General features: G+C 68.0%; 2 protein-coding genes across 5 annotated transcripts; both read left to right on the top strand.

The window, feature by feature from the left end:
* Window positions 1–195: 195 nt before the first annotated feature.
* On the top strand, window positions 196–13,252 carry SLC39A7 (solute carrier family 39 member 7). Of its 2 annotated transcripts, none has more exons than XM_089771553.1 (8): window positions 196–790; window positions 5,992–6,742; window positions 6,841–7,009; window positions 7,247–7,330; window positions 7,532–7,663; window positions 8,848–8,982; window positions 9,152–9,348; window positions 10,329–13,252. In XM_089771553.1, exons 2-8 carry the CDS (start codon window positions 6,005–6,007, stop codon window positions 10,578–10,580), a joined length of 1,707 nt encoding a protein of 568 aa, XP_089627679.1. In that variant the 5' UTR covers window positions 196–790; window positions 5,992–6,004; the 3' UTR covers window positions 10,581–13,252. The 2 variants fall into 2 exon arrangements, with proteins under 2 accessions (XP_089627679.1, XP_089627680.1); XM_089771554.1 differs by lacking the exon at window positions 196–790 and adding an exon at window positions 2,493–2,939.
* On the top strand, window positions 10,594–13,252 carry LOC149522001 (uncharacterized). Of its 3 annotated transcripts, none has more exons than XM_089771558.1 (2): window positions 10,594–11,225; window positions 12,001–13,252. In XM_089771558.1, the coding sequence occupies exons 1-2, from the start codon at window positions 10,594–10,596 to the stop codon at window positions 12,176–12,178; spliced, it is 810 nt and encodes a 269-aa protein (XP_089627684.1). In that variant the 3' UTR covers window positions 12,179–13,252. The 3 variants fall into 3 exon arrangements, with proteins under 3 accessions (XP_089627684.1, XP_089627682.1, XP_089627681.1); XM_089771556.1 differs by having other exon boundaries at window positions 10,594–11,585; XM_089771555.1 differs by having other exon boundaries at window positions 10,594–11,945.
* Window positions 13,253–13,810: the final 558 nt, after the last annotated feature.

Below are 13,810 nucleotides of genomic sequence, written 5' to 3'. Positions count from 1 at the left end.
GCACCGCGCGCGGCCCAGAATGCACCGCGCGTTGGCCACTACTCCCGACGTGCCCCGCGCGCAGCCCAGAATGCACCGCGCGCTAGCCCCCTACTCCCGGCGTGCACCGCGCGCTAGCCCCTCCCACTCCCGGCGTGCACCGCGGCGCTTCCCACCATGCACCGCGCGCTGTCCTTCCCCCAGCCTACGCCGCGCGGCCACTCCCAGCATGCAACGCGCGCTAGCACGAGTCCCAGCATACAGCGCGCGTGAGCCGCGGCCCAGACCGCACTGGGAGGCGCCAAGCGGCCCACAACGCACCGCGCCCGGCCCAGCATGCACCGCGGCCACACCCGAGCTGCACCGCTCGCTCTAGCAAGACCCAGCATGCCCCGCGCGGCGGCTCGTTCCGCCCATAATGCACCGGGGCCGAGACAGTGACCCCCCCCAGCACCCGCCTCCGCCTCCGCCTCCCGGGATTTGTTCCAAACCGCCTCGCGGGCCCCGCCCCCACGTACCACAGCGCGCTCCCCTGTGGCTGCCGCCAGCCGGCGGGAGGGGGAGGAGCGCTCCGCCCCCAACAAAGATGGCGGCGGCGCGCCAGGCCTCTACGCGCCACGCACAAAGATGGCGCCCCACGGGTGTTCGCCGCCGCCATCTTTGTGCGGGGCCAATAGGAAGCGTCTGCGGCCGCCAACTTTGTGAGGGGCAGTTCCCCTTCGCGCGGGAGGGACCGCTCCCGCGAGATGTGCCGGGGCGGAGCCTGGCTGCCACGTCGGGGCTGAGCCGGAGCTAACGGATCCCAGCGGCGGTGAGATCCCGGGGCCATAGAGCCGGGGGGGGGGGGGGGGGCTAGAGGGGCCGGGGCCATAGAGCCGGGGGGGGGGGGGCTAGAGGGGCCGGGGCCATAGAGCCGGGGGGGGGGGGGGCTAGAGGGGCCGGGGCCATAGAGCCGGGGGGGGGGGGCTAGAGGGGCCGGGGCCATAGAGCCGGGGGGGGGCTAGAGGGGCCGGGGCCATAGAGCCGGGGGGGGGGGGCTAGAGGGGCCGGGGCCATAGAGCCGGGGGGCTAGAGGGGCCGGGGCCATAGAGCCGGGGGGGGGGGGGCTAGAGGGGCCGGGGCCATAGAGCCGGGGGGGGGGGGGCTAGAGGGGCCGGGGCCATAGAGCCGGGGGGGGGGGGGGCTAGAGGGGCCGGGGCCATAGAGCCGGGGGGGGGGGGGGGCTAGAGGGGCCGGGGCCATAGAGCGGGGGGGGGGGGGGCTAGAGGGGCCGGGGCCATAGAGCCGGGGGGGGGGGGGGGCTAGAGGGGCCGGGGCCATAGAGCCGGGGGGGGGGGGGGCTAGAGGGGCCGGGGCCATAGAGCCCGGGGGGGGGGGGCTAGAGGGGCCGGGGCCATAGAGCCGGGGGGGGGGGGCTAGAGGGGCCGGGGCCATAGAGCCGGGGGGGGGGGGCTAGAGGGGCCGGGGCCATAGAGCCGGGGGGGGGGGCTAGAGGGGCCGGGGCCATAGAGCCGGGGGGGGGGGGCTAGAGGGGCCGGGGCCATAGAGCCGGGGGGGGGGGGGGCTAGAGGGGCCGGGGCCATAGAGCCGGGGGGGGGGCTAGAGGGGCCGGGGCCATAGAGCCCGGGGGGGGGGGCTAGAGGGGCCGGGGCCATAGAGCCCGGGGGGGGGGGGCTAGAGGGGCCGGGGCGATAGAGCCCGGGGGGGGGGGGCTAGAGGGGCCGGGGCCATAGAGCCCGGAGGGGGGGGGGGCTAGAGGGGCCGGGGCCATAGAGCCCGGAGGGGGGGGGGGCTAGAGGGGCCGGGGCCATAGAGCCCGGGGGGGGGGGGCTAGAGGGGCCGGGGCCATAGAGCCCGGAGGGGGGGGGGGGCTAGAGGGGCCGGGGCCATAGAGCCCGGAGGGGGGGGGGGCTAGAGGGGCCGGGGCCATAGAGCCCGGAGGGGGGGGGGGCTAGAGGGGCCGGGGCCATAGAGCCCGGGGGGGGGGGGCTAGAGGGGCCGGGGCGATAGAGCCCGGGGGGGGGGGGGCTAGAGGGGCCGGGGCCATAGAGCCCGGGGGGGGGGGCTAGAGGGGCCGGGGCCATAGAGCCCGGGGGGGGGGGGCTAGAGGGGCCGGGGCCATAGAGCCCGGGGGGGGGGGGCTAGAGGGGCCGGTGCCATAGAGCCCGGGGGGGGGGGCTAGAGGGACCGGGGCCATAGAGCCCGGGGGGGGGGGGGCTAGAGGGGCCGGGGCCATAGAGCCCGGGGGGGGGGGCTAGAGGGGCCGGGGCCATAGAGCCCGGGGGGGGGGGCTAGAGGGGCCGGGGCCATAGAGCCCGGGGGGGTTGCCTAGAGGGGCCGGGGCCATAGAGCCCGGGAGGGGGGGGGCTAGAGGGGCCGGGGCCATAGAGCCCGGGGGGGGGGGGCTAGAGGGGCCGGGGCCATAGAGCGCGGGAGGGGGGGGGCTAGAGGGGCCGGGGCCATAGAGCCCGGGAGGGGGGCTAGAGGGCCTGCACGGGTCTGGGCTTAGGGAGCTGGGCCATAGAGCGTCAAGGGCTGGAGCCAGAGCGCCCTGGGGGCTCAAAGAGCCCAGTCCAGGCTGGAGGGTGTAATAGCCATAGACATGCTGGGGAAGGGGCCCTGGGCCCCCCCTACACTGACCATAGATACTGGGGGGCCTGCCTGGCACTCCACTGACCATAGAACTGTGGTCACCAACAGGTCGATCGCGATCGACTGGTCAATCGCGAGGCCTCGACCAGTTGATCACGAGGCGTTCTGTCCGCCCCGCCCCCATTTTTCTGCCACCACCGAGAAGCCCTGACCTAACTCAAGTGAAAATGGAGGTAGTGTGGGCTTCCCAGGGATGGACAGAAGTCCTGCAGCTTAGCACCACTTCTGGTGATTCCGGAAGTAGCGCTAGCTGCTCTGCCGGGTGTACTGCGGGAGGGAGCATCGGCTCCCGGCACCGCACAGGAGGGGTGAGTCAGCCCCCGGGGAGGTGCATGCTGGATTTCCCTGCGCTGGGGAGGGGGGATCGGCCCTTGGGGCAGGCGCACGCGTGCGGGGCTTTCCTGTACTTCGGGGGGGGGGGTCGGCCCTGGGGCAGGCACGCACTGGGTTCCCTCTGGGGGAGGGGAATCCTGGGAGGAGGCAGATGCAGGGGACTCTCTGCCTCCACTGGCACCCCACTCCCCAGCCACAGAACTCTGTCCCCACTCTCCTGTCCCCAGCCACAGAACTCTGTCCCCGCTCTCCTGTCCCCAGCCACAGAACTCTGTCCCCGCTCCCCTGTCCCCAGCTACAGAACTCTGTCCCCACTCTCCTGTCCCCAGCCACAGAACTCTGTCCCCACTCTCCTGTCCCCAGCCACAGAACTCTGTCCCCGCTCTCCTGTCCCCAGCCACAGAACTCTGTCCCCGCTCTCCTGTCCCCAGCCACAGAACTCTGTCCCCGCTCTCCTGTCCCCAGCCACAGAACTCTGTCCCCGCTCCCCTGTCCCCCCAGCCACAGAACTCTGTCCCCGCTCTCCTGTCCCCAGCCACAGAACTCTGTCCCCGCTCCCCTGTCCCCAGCCACAGAACTCTGTCCCCGCTCCCCTGTCCCCAGCCACAGAACTCTGTCCCCGCTCCCCTGTCCCCAGCCACAGAACTCTGTCCCCGCTCCCCTGTCCCCAGCCACAGAACTCTGTCCCCGCTCCCCTGTCCCCAGCCACAGAACTCTGTCCCCGCTCCCCTGTCCCCAGCCACAGAACTCTGTCCCCGCTCTCCTGTCCCCAGCCACAGAACTCTGTCCCCGCTCTCCTGTCCCCAGCCACAGAATTCTGTCCCCGCTCTCCTGTCCCCAGCCACAGAATTCTGTCCCCACTCCCCTGTCCCCAGCCACAGAACTCTGTCCCCACTCTCCAAACTCTGTCCCCACTCTCCTGTCCCCAGCCACAGAACTCTGTTCCCACTCCTCTCTCCCCAGCCACAGAACTCTGTCCCCACTCCCCAAACTCTGTCCCCACTCTCCTGTCCCCAGTCACAGAACTCTGTCCCCACTCCCCTGTCCCCAGCCACAGAACTCTGTCCCCGCTCCCCTGTCCCCAGCCACAGAACTCTGTCCCCGCTCCCCTGTCCCCAGCCACAGAACTCTGTCCCCACTCTCCTGTCCCCAGCCACAGAACTCTGTCCCCACTCCCCAAACTCTGTCCCCACTCTCCTGTCCCCAGCCACAGAACTCTGTCCCCGCTCCCCTGTCCCCAGCCACAGAACTCTGTCCCCACTCCCCTGTCCCCAGCCACAGAACTCTGTCCCCACTCCCCTGTTCCCAGCCACAGAACTCTGTCCCCACTCCCCTCCCCACACGTTGTCCCCTGTCCCCAGGCACAGAACGCTGTCCCCACTCCCCTGCTCCCAGCTACAGAACTCTGTCCCTATTCCTGTCCCCACTGGCACCCTGTCCCCAGCTGCAGAACTCTGTCCCCGCTCCCCTGTCCCCAGCCACAGAACTCTGTCCCCGCTCCCCTGTCCCCAGCCACAGAACTCTGTCCCCACTCCCCTGTCCCCAGCCACAGAACTCTGTCCCCACTCCCCTGTTCCCAGCCACAGAACTCTGTCCCCACTCCCCTGCTCCCAGCTACAGAACTCTGTCCCTATTCCTGTCCCCACTGGCACCCTGTCCCCAGCTGCAGAACCCTGTCCTCTGCCCTCCTAGCACTCTGTTCCCTCTCCCCTGCCCCCAGCTGCAGTACTCTGTCCCCACAAAATGTATAATTAGAAATGCTTCATTTTAGATTTAAATAGCATGAATAAAAAAAACCATTTATTTCATAACTAGAAACACCTGATTTTAATTGTATGTATCACATAATTTAAAAATAAACTGTTTATCAGAGTGTGTAAGTAAGGGCTGGGGATAGCAAGTGATGGACAGGAGGAAAATAGAGAGGGCGGGGCTTCAAGGAAGGGGCGGGGCGGTAGATCTTCGCCTGTTTGGAGATTTAAAAAGTGATCTTGGGTGTAAAAAGGTTGGAGACCCCTGCCATAGACACTGGGGGGACTTGGTGAGTGGCTCTCGGGCAGCTCAGCTCACAACCCACCCCCATAACTGGGAGCTGCATAGCAGCCCCCAGTGCTCTATGGCAACACACCAACCCTGTGGGACGGCCCTGGGCTGTAAAGCTCTGGGTGGCAGAAGGAGCCACGCTCCGGTCGTTGCCGCAAGCAGATGGCATGGACAGGCCTGTGTCGGGCCCCAGCGCTGTGTAAGGGGTCGCTGCCGGAGGAGAGCGCGTAGAGGATCTAGCAACATGGTTCTCAGCCAGGCAGACACGTCCACCCAGGGGTGCACCGAGATCTTGCACCGGCTCCATTAGCCGCATAGGCATTTGCCTAGTTTTACAGCAGGCGATGTGAAAGGCATTAGCCAAGTCCATGCAAGCTGCGGTTTGCCGTCCTACGTGCGCCGCCCGCTTGTCGCTGCCTTACGCAGTATCTCCTAAGGCGCAAGTGTGTACGGCTGCCCGGTGCTTTATTGCACCGTTGCCTGGCCGAAAGGAGAGTCTGCGGTTGGTCGGCAGTAATGCGGCTGTGTCACTTTCGTATTGCTGCGTCCGACCTCGTCAGCAAGTGGGCCTGAAGTGAGGTGACGTGGGGGTGCTCCAGACAGATCCGCTGCCTGAGAGGGTGCGGTTGTTTGGTAGGGCTGCACTGCGGGAGTCATGGCGATCCTGCCGGGGTGGATCTAGAAAAGCATTTCTCAGCCTTTTTCATACCAGGGACCCGAGCCTGTGCGAGGGAGACCCCAGGGCGAGGGCTGGGTCGTTGAGAAACACGGCTCTAGTCCCCATGAGCCACCAGCACCGCTCTGGGCACGGTCTCGCCATCACTAGGACCCGGCAGCATTGTGATCACTTGTTGTCGTGCAGCGCACGCCTCCATGGTTTCGCACCAGCTGCCCTAGAGTTTCTTCCCCTCCTCTGGGGTCCCTCTACCCCTGCTGGAGGGGTTCCGTGGGTGTGACGGGGATGCTTGTGCTCCTGTTTTCCAGCTGAGACAGCAGGATGGCAGTACCCAGAGGGTCGCAGGCCAGAGCTGGACTCTACATTCCAGTTGCTGTCATGTTGGTCTGTGCAGTACTGCTACAGCTGACTGCTTCGCACGAGGATCTGCACCACAGGCACAGCCACGAGGATTTGCACCACGGGCACAGCCATGCTGGCCACGGCCACGAGGATTTGCACCACGGGCACAGCCATGCTGGCCACGGCCACGAGGATTTGCATCACGGGCACAGCCATGCTGGCCACGGCCACGAGGATTTGCATCACGGGCACAGCCATGCTGGCCACGGCCACGAGGATTTGCACCACGGGCACAGCCATGCTGGCCACGGCCACGAGGATTTGCACCACGGGCACAGCCATGCTGGCCACGGCCACGAGGATTTGCACCACGGGCACAGCCATGCTGGCCACGGCCACGAGGATTTGCACCACGGGCACAGCCATGCTGGCCACGGCCACGAGGATTTGCACCACGGGCACAGCCACGCTGGCCATGGCCACGAGGATCTGTACCATGGACACAGCCACTCACATGAGGACCTCCACGACCATGGGCATTCGCATGAGGACTTCCACGGCCATGGGCATTTGCACGGGGACTCTGCTGGCCCCAGCCAGGCTGAGTTTAGCCACGAGAGCGAGTCAGTCCATGTTCAGCACTCAGCTGAGGGGTCCCCGAGCCACCAGCGGCTGCCCGGCAAAGAGAGGCAGGACTTGGTCAAGTTGTGGACACACGTGAGTTCCCGTGTCGAATGTGGAGGCGCTGCTGCACACGTGCTTGCGCAGGCATCACCCCTGACAGTCTCTCTCCTCCTCCCCCCCAACCTCTGTAGGCCATCGGAGCCACTTTGCTGATCAGCGCGGCCCCCTACTTCATCCTCTTCCTCATCCCCGTGGAGTCAAACACTTCCCAGCACCAGGCACTGCTCCGGCTGCTGCTCAGCTTTGCCTCAGGGGGCCTCCTGGGGGACGCCTTCCTGCACCTCATCCCCCATGCGCTGGGTGAGCAGCCCGTGTGGGGAAGGGGACCCGGGGTGTCTCCCCTCCAAGGGGCACCAGCTCCCATCTGGCCTCTGGCTGGCGTGGGGGTGGGAGGGCAGGGTCTGTCCCCTCGAGGCGCCACCAATAGTGATGAGATGGGGGGTGTAAGGGAGGGAGTCTCTGGGAGCAGGGAACGGGCTGTGGGTCTTTCCCATCCTAGGGGTCTGCGCCCTCATCTCTGCCCCTTTCCCTCCCCAGTGCCCCATTCCCACCCCGCGGAAGGCGGCCATGCCCATTCTCACGCCCACATGCCGTCGGCTGGCCACGGCCATTCCCACCAAGGTAAGGCCAGGGAAGTGGGGGCTGGGTAGGGGCGCTGCGGTTGGAGGCTTGTGTGGGGCGATGAGAGGGGAGCCCAGCAAGGAGCTGGAGTGCCCGCTGCCTGGGGTGGGAGCGATGGCTCTGGGGGCAGGTGGGGGATTGGCAGACCAGTGCTGTATCCTGGGCTTTCCCAGCCTTCCCCACGTTGTCTCCGCCCCCCAGGACAGGATCACCAGCGGATGATGGCTGTGGGGCTCTGGGTGCTGGCTGGCATTGTAGCCTTCCTGATGGTGGAGAAGTTGGTGAGACACGTCAAAGGGGGCCATGGCCACAGCCACGGAGGGCATAGCCACGGTACGTATGGCGCAGGGCCCCCCTGCGTCTCCCCCCCCCCCCCATAGATCCCCTGCCATGGGCACAGCCACGGAGGGCATAGCCACGGTACATATGGCGCAGGGCCCCCCTGCGTCCCCCCCCACCCATACATCCCCTGCCACAGGCACAGCCACGGACGGCATAGCCACGGTACGTATGGCGCAGGGCCCCCCTGCGTCTCCCGCCCACCCATAGATCCCCTGCCATGGCCACAGCCACGGAGGGCATAGCCACGGTATGTATGGCACAGGGCCCCCCTGCGTCTCCCCCCCACCCATAGATCCCCTGCCACGGGCACAGCCACGGACGGCATAGCCACGGTACGTATGGCACAGGGCCCCCCTGCGTCTCCCCCCCCCCCCATAGATCCCCTGCCATGGCCACAGCCACGGACGGCATAGCCACGGTACGTATGGCGCAGGGCCCCCCTGCGTCTCCCCCTCCCCCATACATCCCCTGCCACGGGCACAGCCACGGAGGCATAGCCACGGTACGTATGGCGCAGGGCCCCCCTATGCTTCCCCCCCACCCATAGATCCCCTGCCATGGGCACAGCCACGGAGGCATAGCCACGGTACATATGGCGCAGGGCCCCCCTGTGTCTCCCCCCCACCCATACATCCCCTGCCATGGGCACAGCCACGGAGGGCATAGCCACGGTACGTATGGCGCAGGGCCCCCCTGCGTCTCCCTCCTCCCCCATAGATCCCCTGCCATGGGCACAGCCACAGTATGTACAGCCCAGGATGGCCCCACCAATATCCCAGTCCTCCACAGATCCCCCTGCCATGGCACAGCCAGCACATATGGCCCGAGAACAGTGTCCCTGTAAGCTGAGCCCTTGTAACTCACGGCCGGCTGGGTTCTGCGGGGCCGGGGGGGGGGGGGTACCGGGCGTCGGGGCCGGCCGGGGGGGGTACCAGGGGATTTACTTCTGGCCTGTGCTGTCCGGGGGGCAGGCACCTTTGTGACGTCTGAATCCATGTGGGGGAGAGGGGTCCGGTCCATGCAGGGGTCTTGCCTGGGGGTTGTGTGGTGACTCTAGGGATTAGTGGAGGGGTCCTGCCCCCATAGTAGAGGGGCTTCCTCTCCTTTCCCCATGCTGTCTCCTGGGCGAGGGATTGAAGCTGTCAGCCCTGACACGCACACCCCTTCCACTGCAGCTCCCAAGGCAAAGAGCAGCTCTGGCGAGGAAGACGACGGGCCCCAGGAGAGGAAGGCCAGCAAGGGCAATGCCCCTGCCAAAGCCGCCCCCAGGAAGAGGGGCCAGGAATCCAAGGAACAGATTCAGGAATCCGGTACGTCAAGGGGCGGGGGGCGCAGAGAGGATCTGGGGAAGGGATGGGGGGAGGGTTTGAAGGGATCAGGTTGGGTGGGTCAGCTCTTCCCCTCCCCCCAGTGATGAAGGTCTCGGGGTCAGTGGGGGGCTGGGATTGTGCTCTCTGTTCTCACTCTCTTCCCCCCCAGCGATGAAAGTCTCCGGGTACCTGAACCTGGCGGCCGACCTGACGCACAACTTCACGGACGGGCTGGCGATCGGGGCCTCGTTCCTGGTGGGGGCCGGGGTGGGGGCCGTCACCACCCTCACCGTGCTGCTGCACGAGGTGCCCCATGAGGTGGGCGATTTCGCCATCCTCGTCCAGTCGGGCTGCAGCAAGCGGAAGGTACGACCCCTGCCCCCTCTGCTGGGCCCTGCCCCACACACTGCCCCCGAGCCCCTGCCCCCTCTGCTGAGCCTTGCCCCCCACACCTCTGCTGAGGCCCTGCCCCCTCTGCTGGGCCCTGCCCCACACACTGCCCCCGAGCCCCTGCCCCCTCTGCTGAGGCCCTGCCCCCTCTGCTGGGCCCTGCCCCACACACTGCCCCCGAGCCCCTGCCCCCTCTGCTGGGCCCTGCCCCACACACTGCCCCCGAGCCCCTGCCCCCTCTGCTGGGCCCTGCCCCACACACTGCCCCCGAGCCCCTGCCCCCTCTGCTGGGCCCTGCCCCACACACTGCCCCCGAGCCCCTGCCCCTCTGCTGACCCCTGCCCCCCACACCTCTGCTGAGGCCCTGCCCCCTCTGCTGGGCCCTGCCCCACACACTGCCCCCGAGCCCCTGCCCCCTCTGCTGAGCCTTGCCCCCCACACCTCTGCTGAGGCCCTGCCCCCTCTGCTGGGCCCTGCCCCACACACTGCCCCCGAGCCCCTGCCCCCTCTGCTGAGGCCCTGCCCCCTCTGCTGAGCCCTGCCCCACACACTGCCCCCAAGCCCCTGCCCCCTCTGCTGAGCCCAGACCCTGGCCCCCCACATCGCCTTGCCCACCCACATCCACTTCTGAGTCCTGATCCTGCCCCGCATGCCCCCCTCTGAGCCCAGACTCTGCTGCCCCATATTCCCCCACCCCCTCACTGAGTATTGACCCAGCACCTCACATTTCCCCCAGATATTCCCTTCTGCTCAGCCCAGACCCTGCCTTCCCTCGCCCCCGCTATACCATAATGATGATGTCCCAACCCCCACTCCCATTCAAAGCCATTGTCCTCCACTGCCCGCCCAGGGGTCTCTGGTATCCCCATGCCACTCCTTGCCATCCCTTCACCCACTCTACCCCCTGCCCATGCTGAGGCAGGGCCTGCTCCCCCAGCCTGTGCCTCTCCCTGCAGGCGATGAAGCTGCAGCTGCTGACGGCGCTGGGCGCCCTGGCGGGCACGGCCTGCTCGCTGCTAGCTGAGGGCGTCGGGGAGGCAGCCACCGCCTGGATCCTGCCCTTCACAGCGGGCGGGTTTATCTACGTGGGCACCGTGTCGGTGATCCCAGAGCTGCTGCGGGAGGCCGGCCCCCTGCAGTCACTGCTGGAGGTGCTGGGGCTGGTCTGCGGCGTGGCCATGATGGTGCTCATCGCCCAGTACGAGTAGCGGCCCCCACGGCATGTGGAGCCAGGCGGACGGGAGGGGGCTCCGCGTGGACTCCAGCAGCCACGGTGTGGTGGGTTCAGGTGGACGCCGTGTGGACTCCAGCAGCCGGGGTGTGGTGGACTCAGGCGGGCGCCGCGTGGACTCCAGCAGCCGGGGTGTGGTGGGTTCAGGCGGACGCCGTGTGGACTCCAGCAGCCGGGGTGTGGTGGACTCAGGCGGGCGCCGCGTGGACTCCAGCAGCCGGGGTGTGGTGGACTCAGGCGGGCGCCGCGTGGACTCCAGCAGCCGGGGTGTGGTGGGTTCAGGTGGACGCCGTGTGGACTCCAGCAGCCGGGGTGTGGTGGACTCAGGCGGGCGCCGCGTGGACTCCAGCAGCCGGGGTGTGGTGGACTCAGGCGGGCGCCGCGTGGACTCCAGCAGCCGGGGTGTGGTGGGTTCAGGCGGGCGCCGCGTGGACTCCAGCAGCCGGGGTGTGGTGGGTTCAGGCGGGCGCCGCGTGGACTCCAGCAGCCGGGGTGTGGTGGACTCAGGCGGGCGCCGCGTGGACTCCAGCAGCCGGGGTGTGGTGGACTCAGGCGGGCGCCGCGTGGACTCCAGCAGCCGGGGTGTGGTGGACGCCGCGTGGACTCCAGCAGCCGGGGTGTGGTGGGTTCAGGCGGGCGCCGCGTGGACTCCAGCAGCCGGGGTGTGGTGGGTTCAGGCGGGCGCCGCGTGGACTCCAGCAGCCGGGGTGTGGTGGGTTCAGGCGGGCGCCGCGTGGACTCCAGCAGCCGGGGTGTGGTGGGTTCAGGCGGGCGCCGCGTGGACTCCAGCAGCCGGGGTGTGGTGGACTCAGGCGGGCGCCGCGTGGACTCCAGCAGCCGGGGTGTGGTGGGTTCAGGCGGGCGCCGCGTGGACTCCAGCAGCCGGGGTGTGGTGGACTCAGGCGGGCGCCGCGTGGACTCCAGCAGCCGGGGTGTGGTGGGTTCAGGCGGGCGCCGCGTGGACTCCAGCAGCCGGGGTGTGGTGGACTCAGGCGGGCGCCGCGTGGACTCCAGCAGCCGGGGTGTGGTGGGTTCAGGCGGGCGCCGCGTGGACTCCAGCAGCCGGGGTGTGGTGGGTTCAGGCGGGCGCCGCGTGGACTCCAGCAGCTGGGGTGTGGTGGGTTCAGGCGGGCGCCGCGTGGACTCCAGCAGCCGGGGTGTGGTGGGTTCAGGCGGGCGCCGCGTGGACTCCAGCAGCCGGGGTGTGGTGGGTTCAGGCGGGCGCCGCGTGGACTCCAGCAGCCGGGGTGTGGTGGGTTCAGGCGGGCGCCGCGTGGACTCCAGCAGCCGGGGTGTGGTGGGTTCAGGCGGGCGCCGCGTGGACTCCAGCAGCCGGGGTGTGGTGGGTTCAGGCGGGCGCCGCGTGGACTCCAGCAGCCGGGGTGTGGTGGGTTCAGGCGGGCGCCGCGTGGACTCCAGCAGCCGGGGTGTGGTGGACGCCGCGTGGACTCCAGCAGCCGGGGTGTGGTGGACGCCGCGTGGACTCCAGCAGCCGGGGTGTGGTGGGCTCTGGTATCCAAAACAGGGCTCCGGATGGACCCAGGCATCCGGGAGGTGGGCTGGGGTGGAGGGTGAGCCACATGAACTCTTGTAACCAGGATGGGATGATGTGCACCCACCTCCCAGATGCCTCGGTCCACCGGCAGCTGCACCCCGGGCCGGGGGAGGGTGAGCCCTGGGTCCCTCGTGTCTGGGGCAGTGTGCCACGGGGAGAGGGCGCCGCAGACACTGGTGAGTAGGGGCCACGGACAGTCACTCTGGATGCTGCTGGAGATGTGGACCCTGGCCATCTGGGCTGGGGCAAGCCCCGGATTGACTCCAGCCACAGGGCCCTGCCATCCAGGGACAGAGAGTGACCCAGACACTGGCGTGGAGGGCACCCATAGGCCCCGCATCTGAGGGCATCGGCTGGCGTCCAGTGGCGAAGGATGGTGTGAATTAGTGCAGGGGCTGATAATGTGATGCAGATTAATTGGTTTGCTGGGAGGAGCTGGGGGAAAGCCAACCTCCCGTCACCCCGGGTACCCCCTCTGGGCCACAGGGTAGGGGGCTGGGTTAGTGAAGAGGGGGAGAAAATCCCCTGGTTTCTGAATCATGGGGGCTACCCAGAATCCTTTGCTGCTTGGACCAGGTTTTATGGGGGCAGATTACCCAGAATTCCTTATACCAGCTAGGTAAGCAGCTCCCTACCACCCCACTTCTGTGACCCCCAAACGGGCGCAGTGATCCAGACTAGTCCTGGGGGGTGGGGGCTACCCCCTACACACACGCACTGGGGACCAAAGGGGCATGGGGTGGGGGCTAATCAAGGCACTGCTCCTGGGCAGTTCCACCAGGTGTTGGCAGGGACTGAGGGTGATTCTGGGGTGAGGGGCTTTGGTAACAGGGAACCTGGCCATAGGGGGACTGTTGGCTCCATTAGCACGAATTGCTGGGTGTAGGGGGCTGGCAGGTGACTCAGGAGCAACCCTGGTGCGGGGATGTCCCGAAGGACGGTCGGTCCGGGCGACGGGGAGGGCCCTGTGGGGGCAGTCACCCCTGGCTATGTTGGGGGCAGGGCTTACAGGGGATCTATTTTTGTATGTGATTTGGTTTTGTAAGGGGGGGCCCATGTGTGGTTAATCAACCAATTAAACCAGTGAGCCCAGAGTGTGCAGCTGCAGAGTCTGTGGGTACGGGTGGCAGCAGGGGCCTGCTGGGGAGGGGACCCAGGCGGATCCTGCCCCCTTCCCGCACCCTGGAATGGACCTGGCCGGATCCTGTCCCCTGCCCGCACCCTGGAATGGACCTGGCCGGATCCTGCCCCCTTCCTCTCCCCCCCCCCTTCCTCTCCCCCCTGGAATGGACCTGGCCGGATCCTGCCCCTCCACCCCATCCCCATGATGGACCTGGCCGGATCCTGGCCCCCCCATCCCCATGATGGACCTGGCCAGATCCTGCCCCCCCCACCACCATGCCATCCCCATGATTGACCTGGCCGGATCCTGCCCCCTTCCTCTCCCCCCTGGAATGGACCTGGCCGGATCCTGCCCCCTTCCTCTCCCCCCTGGAATGGACCTGGCCGGATCCTGCCCCCTTCCTCTCCCCCCTGGAATGGACCTGGCCGGATCCTGCCCCTCCACCCCATCCCCATGATGGACCTGGCCGGATCCTGCCCCCTTCCTCTCCCCCCTGGAATGGACCTGGCCGGATCCTGCCCCCTTCCTC

This window comes from Pelodiscus sinensis, chromosome 19 (assembly GCF_052426305.1).
Source record: "Pelodiscus sinensis isolate ZL-2025 chromosome 19, ASM5242630v1, whole genome shotgun sequence".
NCBI lineage: Eukaryota > Metazoa > Chordata > Testudines > Trionychidae > Pelodiscus > Pelodiscus sinensis.
The sequence above is the reverse complement of the archived record's forward strand: the minus strand, read 5'-3'. Positions and strand labels throughout refer to the sequence as shown.

What these genes read in the sequence shown, in the direction of transcription:
- SLC39A7 (XM_089771553.1), top strand. Translation starts at nt 6,005, where the DNA reads ATGGCAGTACCCAGAGGGTCGCAGGCCAGAGCTGGACTCTACATTCCA. An exon ending in TGGTCAAGTTGTGGACACAC is followed by an intron (nt 6,743 to 6,840) that starts GTGAGTTCCCGT and finishes CAACCTCTGTAG; the next exon opens with GCCATCGGAGCCACTTTGCT. An exon ending in CGGGCTGCAGCAAGCGGAAG is followed by an intron (nt 9,349 to 10,328) that starts GTACGACCCCTG and finishes CTCTCCCTGCAG; the next exon opens with GCGATGAAGCTGCAGCTGCT.
- LOC149522001 (XM_089771555.1), top strand. Translation starts at nt 10,594, where the DNA reads ATGTGGAGCCAGGCGGACGGGAGGGGGCTCCGCGTGGACTCCAGCAGC. An exon ending in ACTCCAGCAGCCGGGGTGTG is followed by an intron (nt 11,946 to 12,000) that starts GTGGGTTCAGGC and finishes TGGTGGGTTCAG; the next exon opens with GCGGGCGCCGCGTGGACTCC.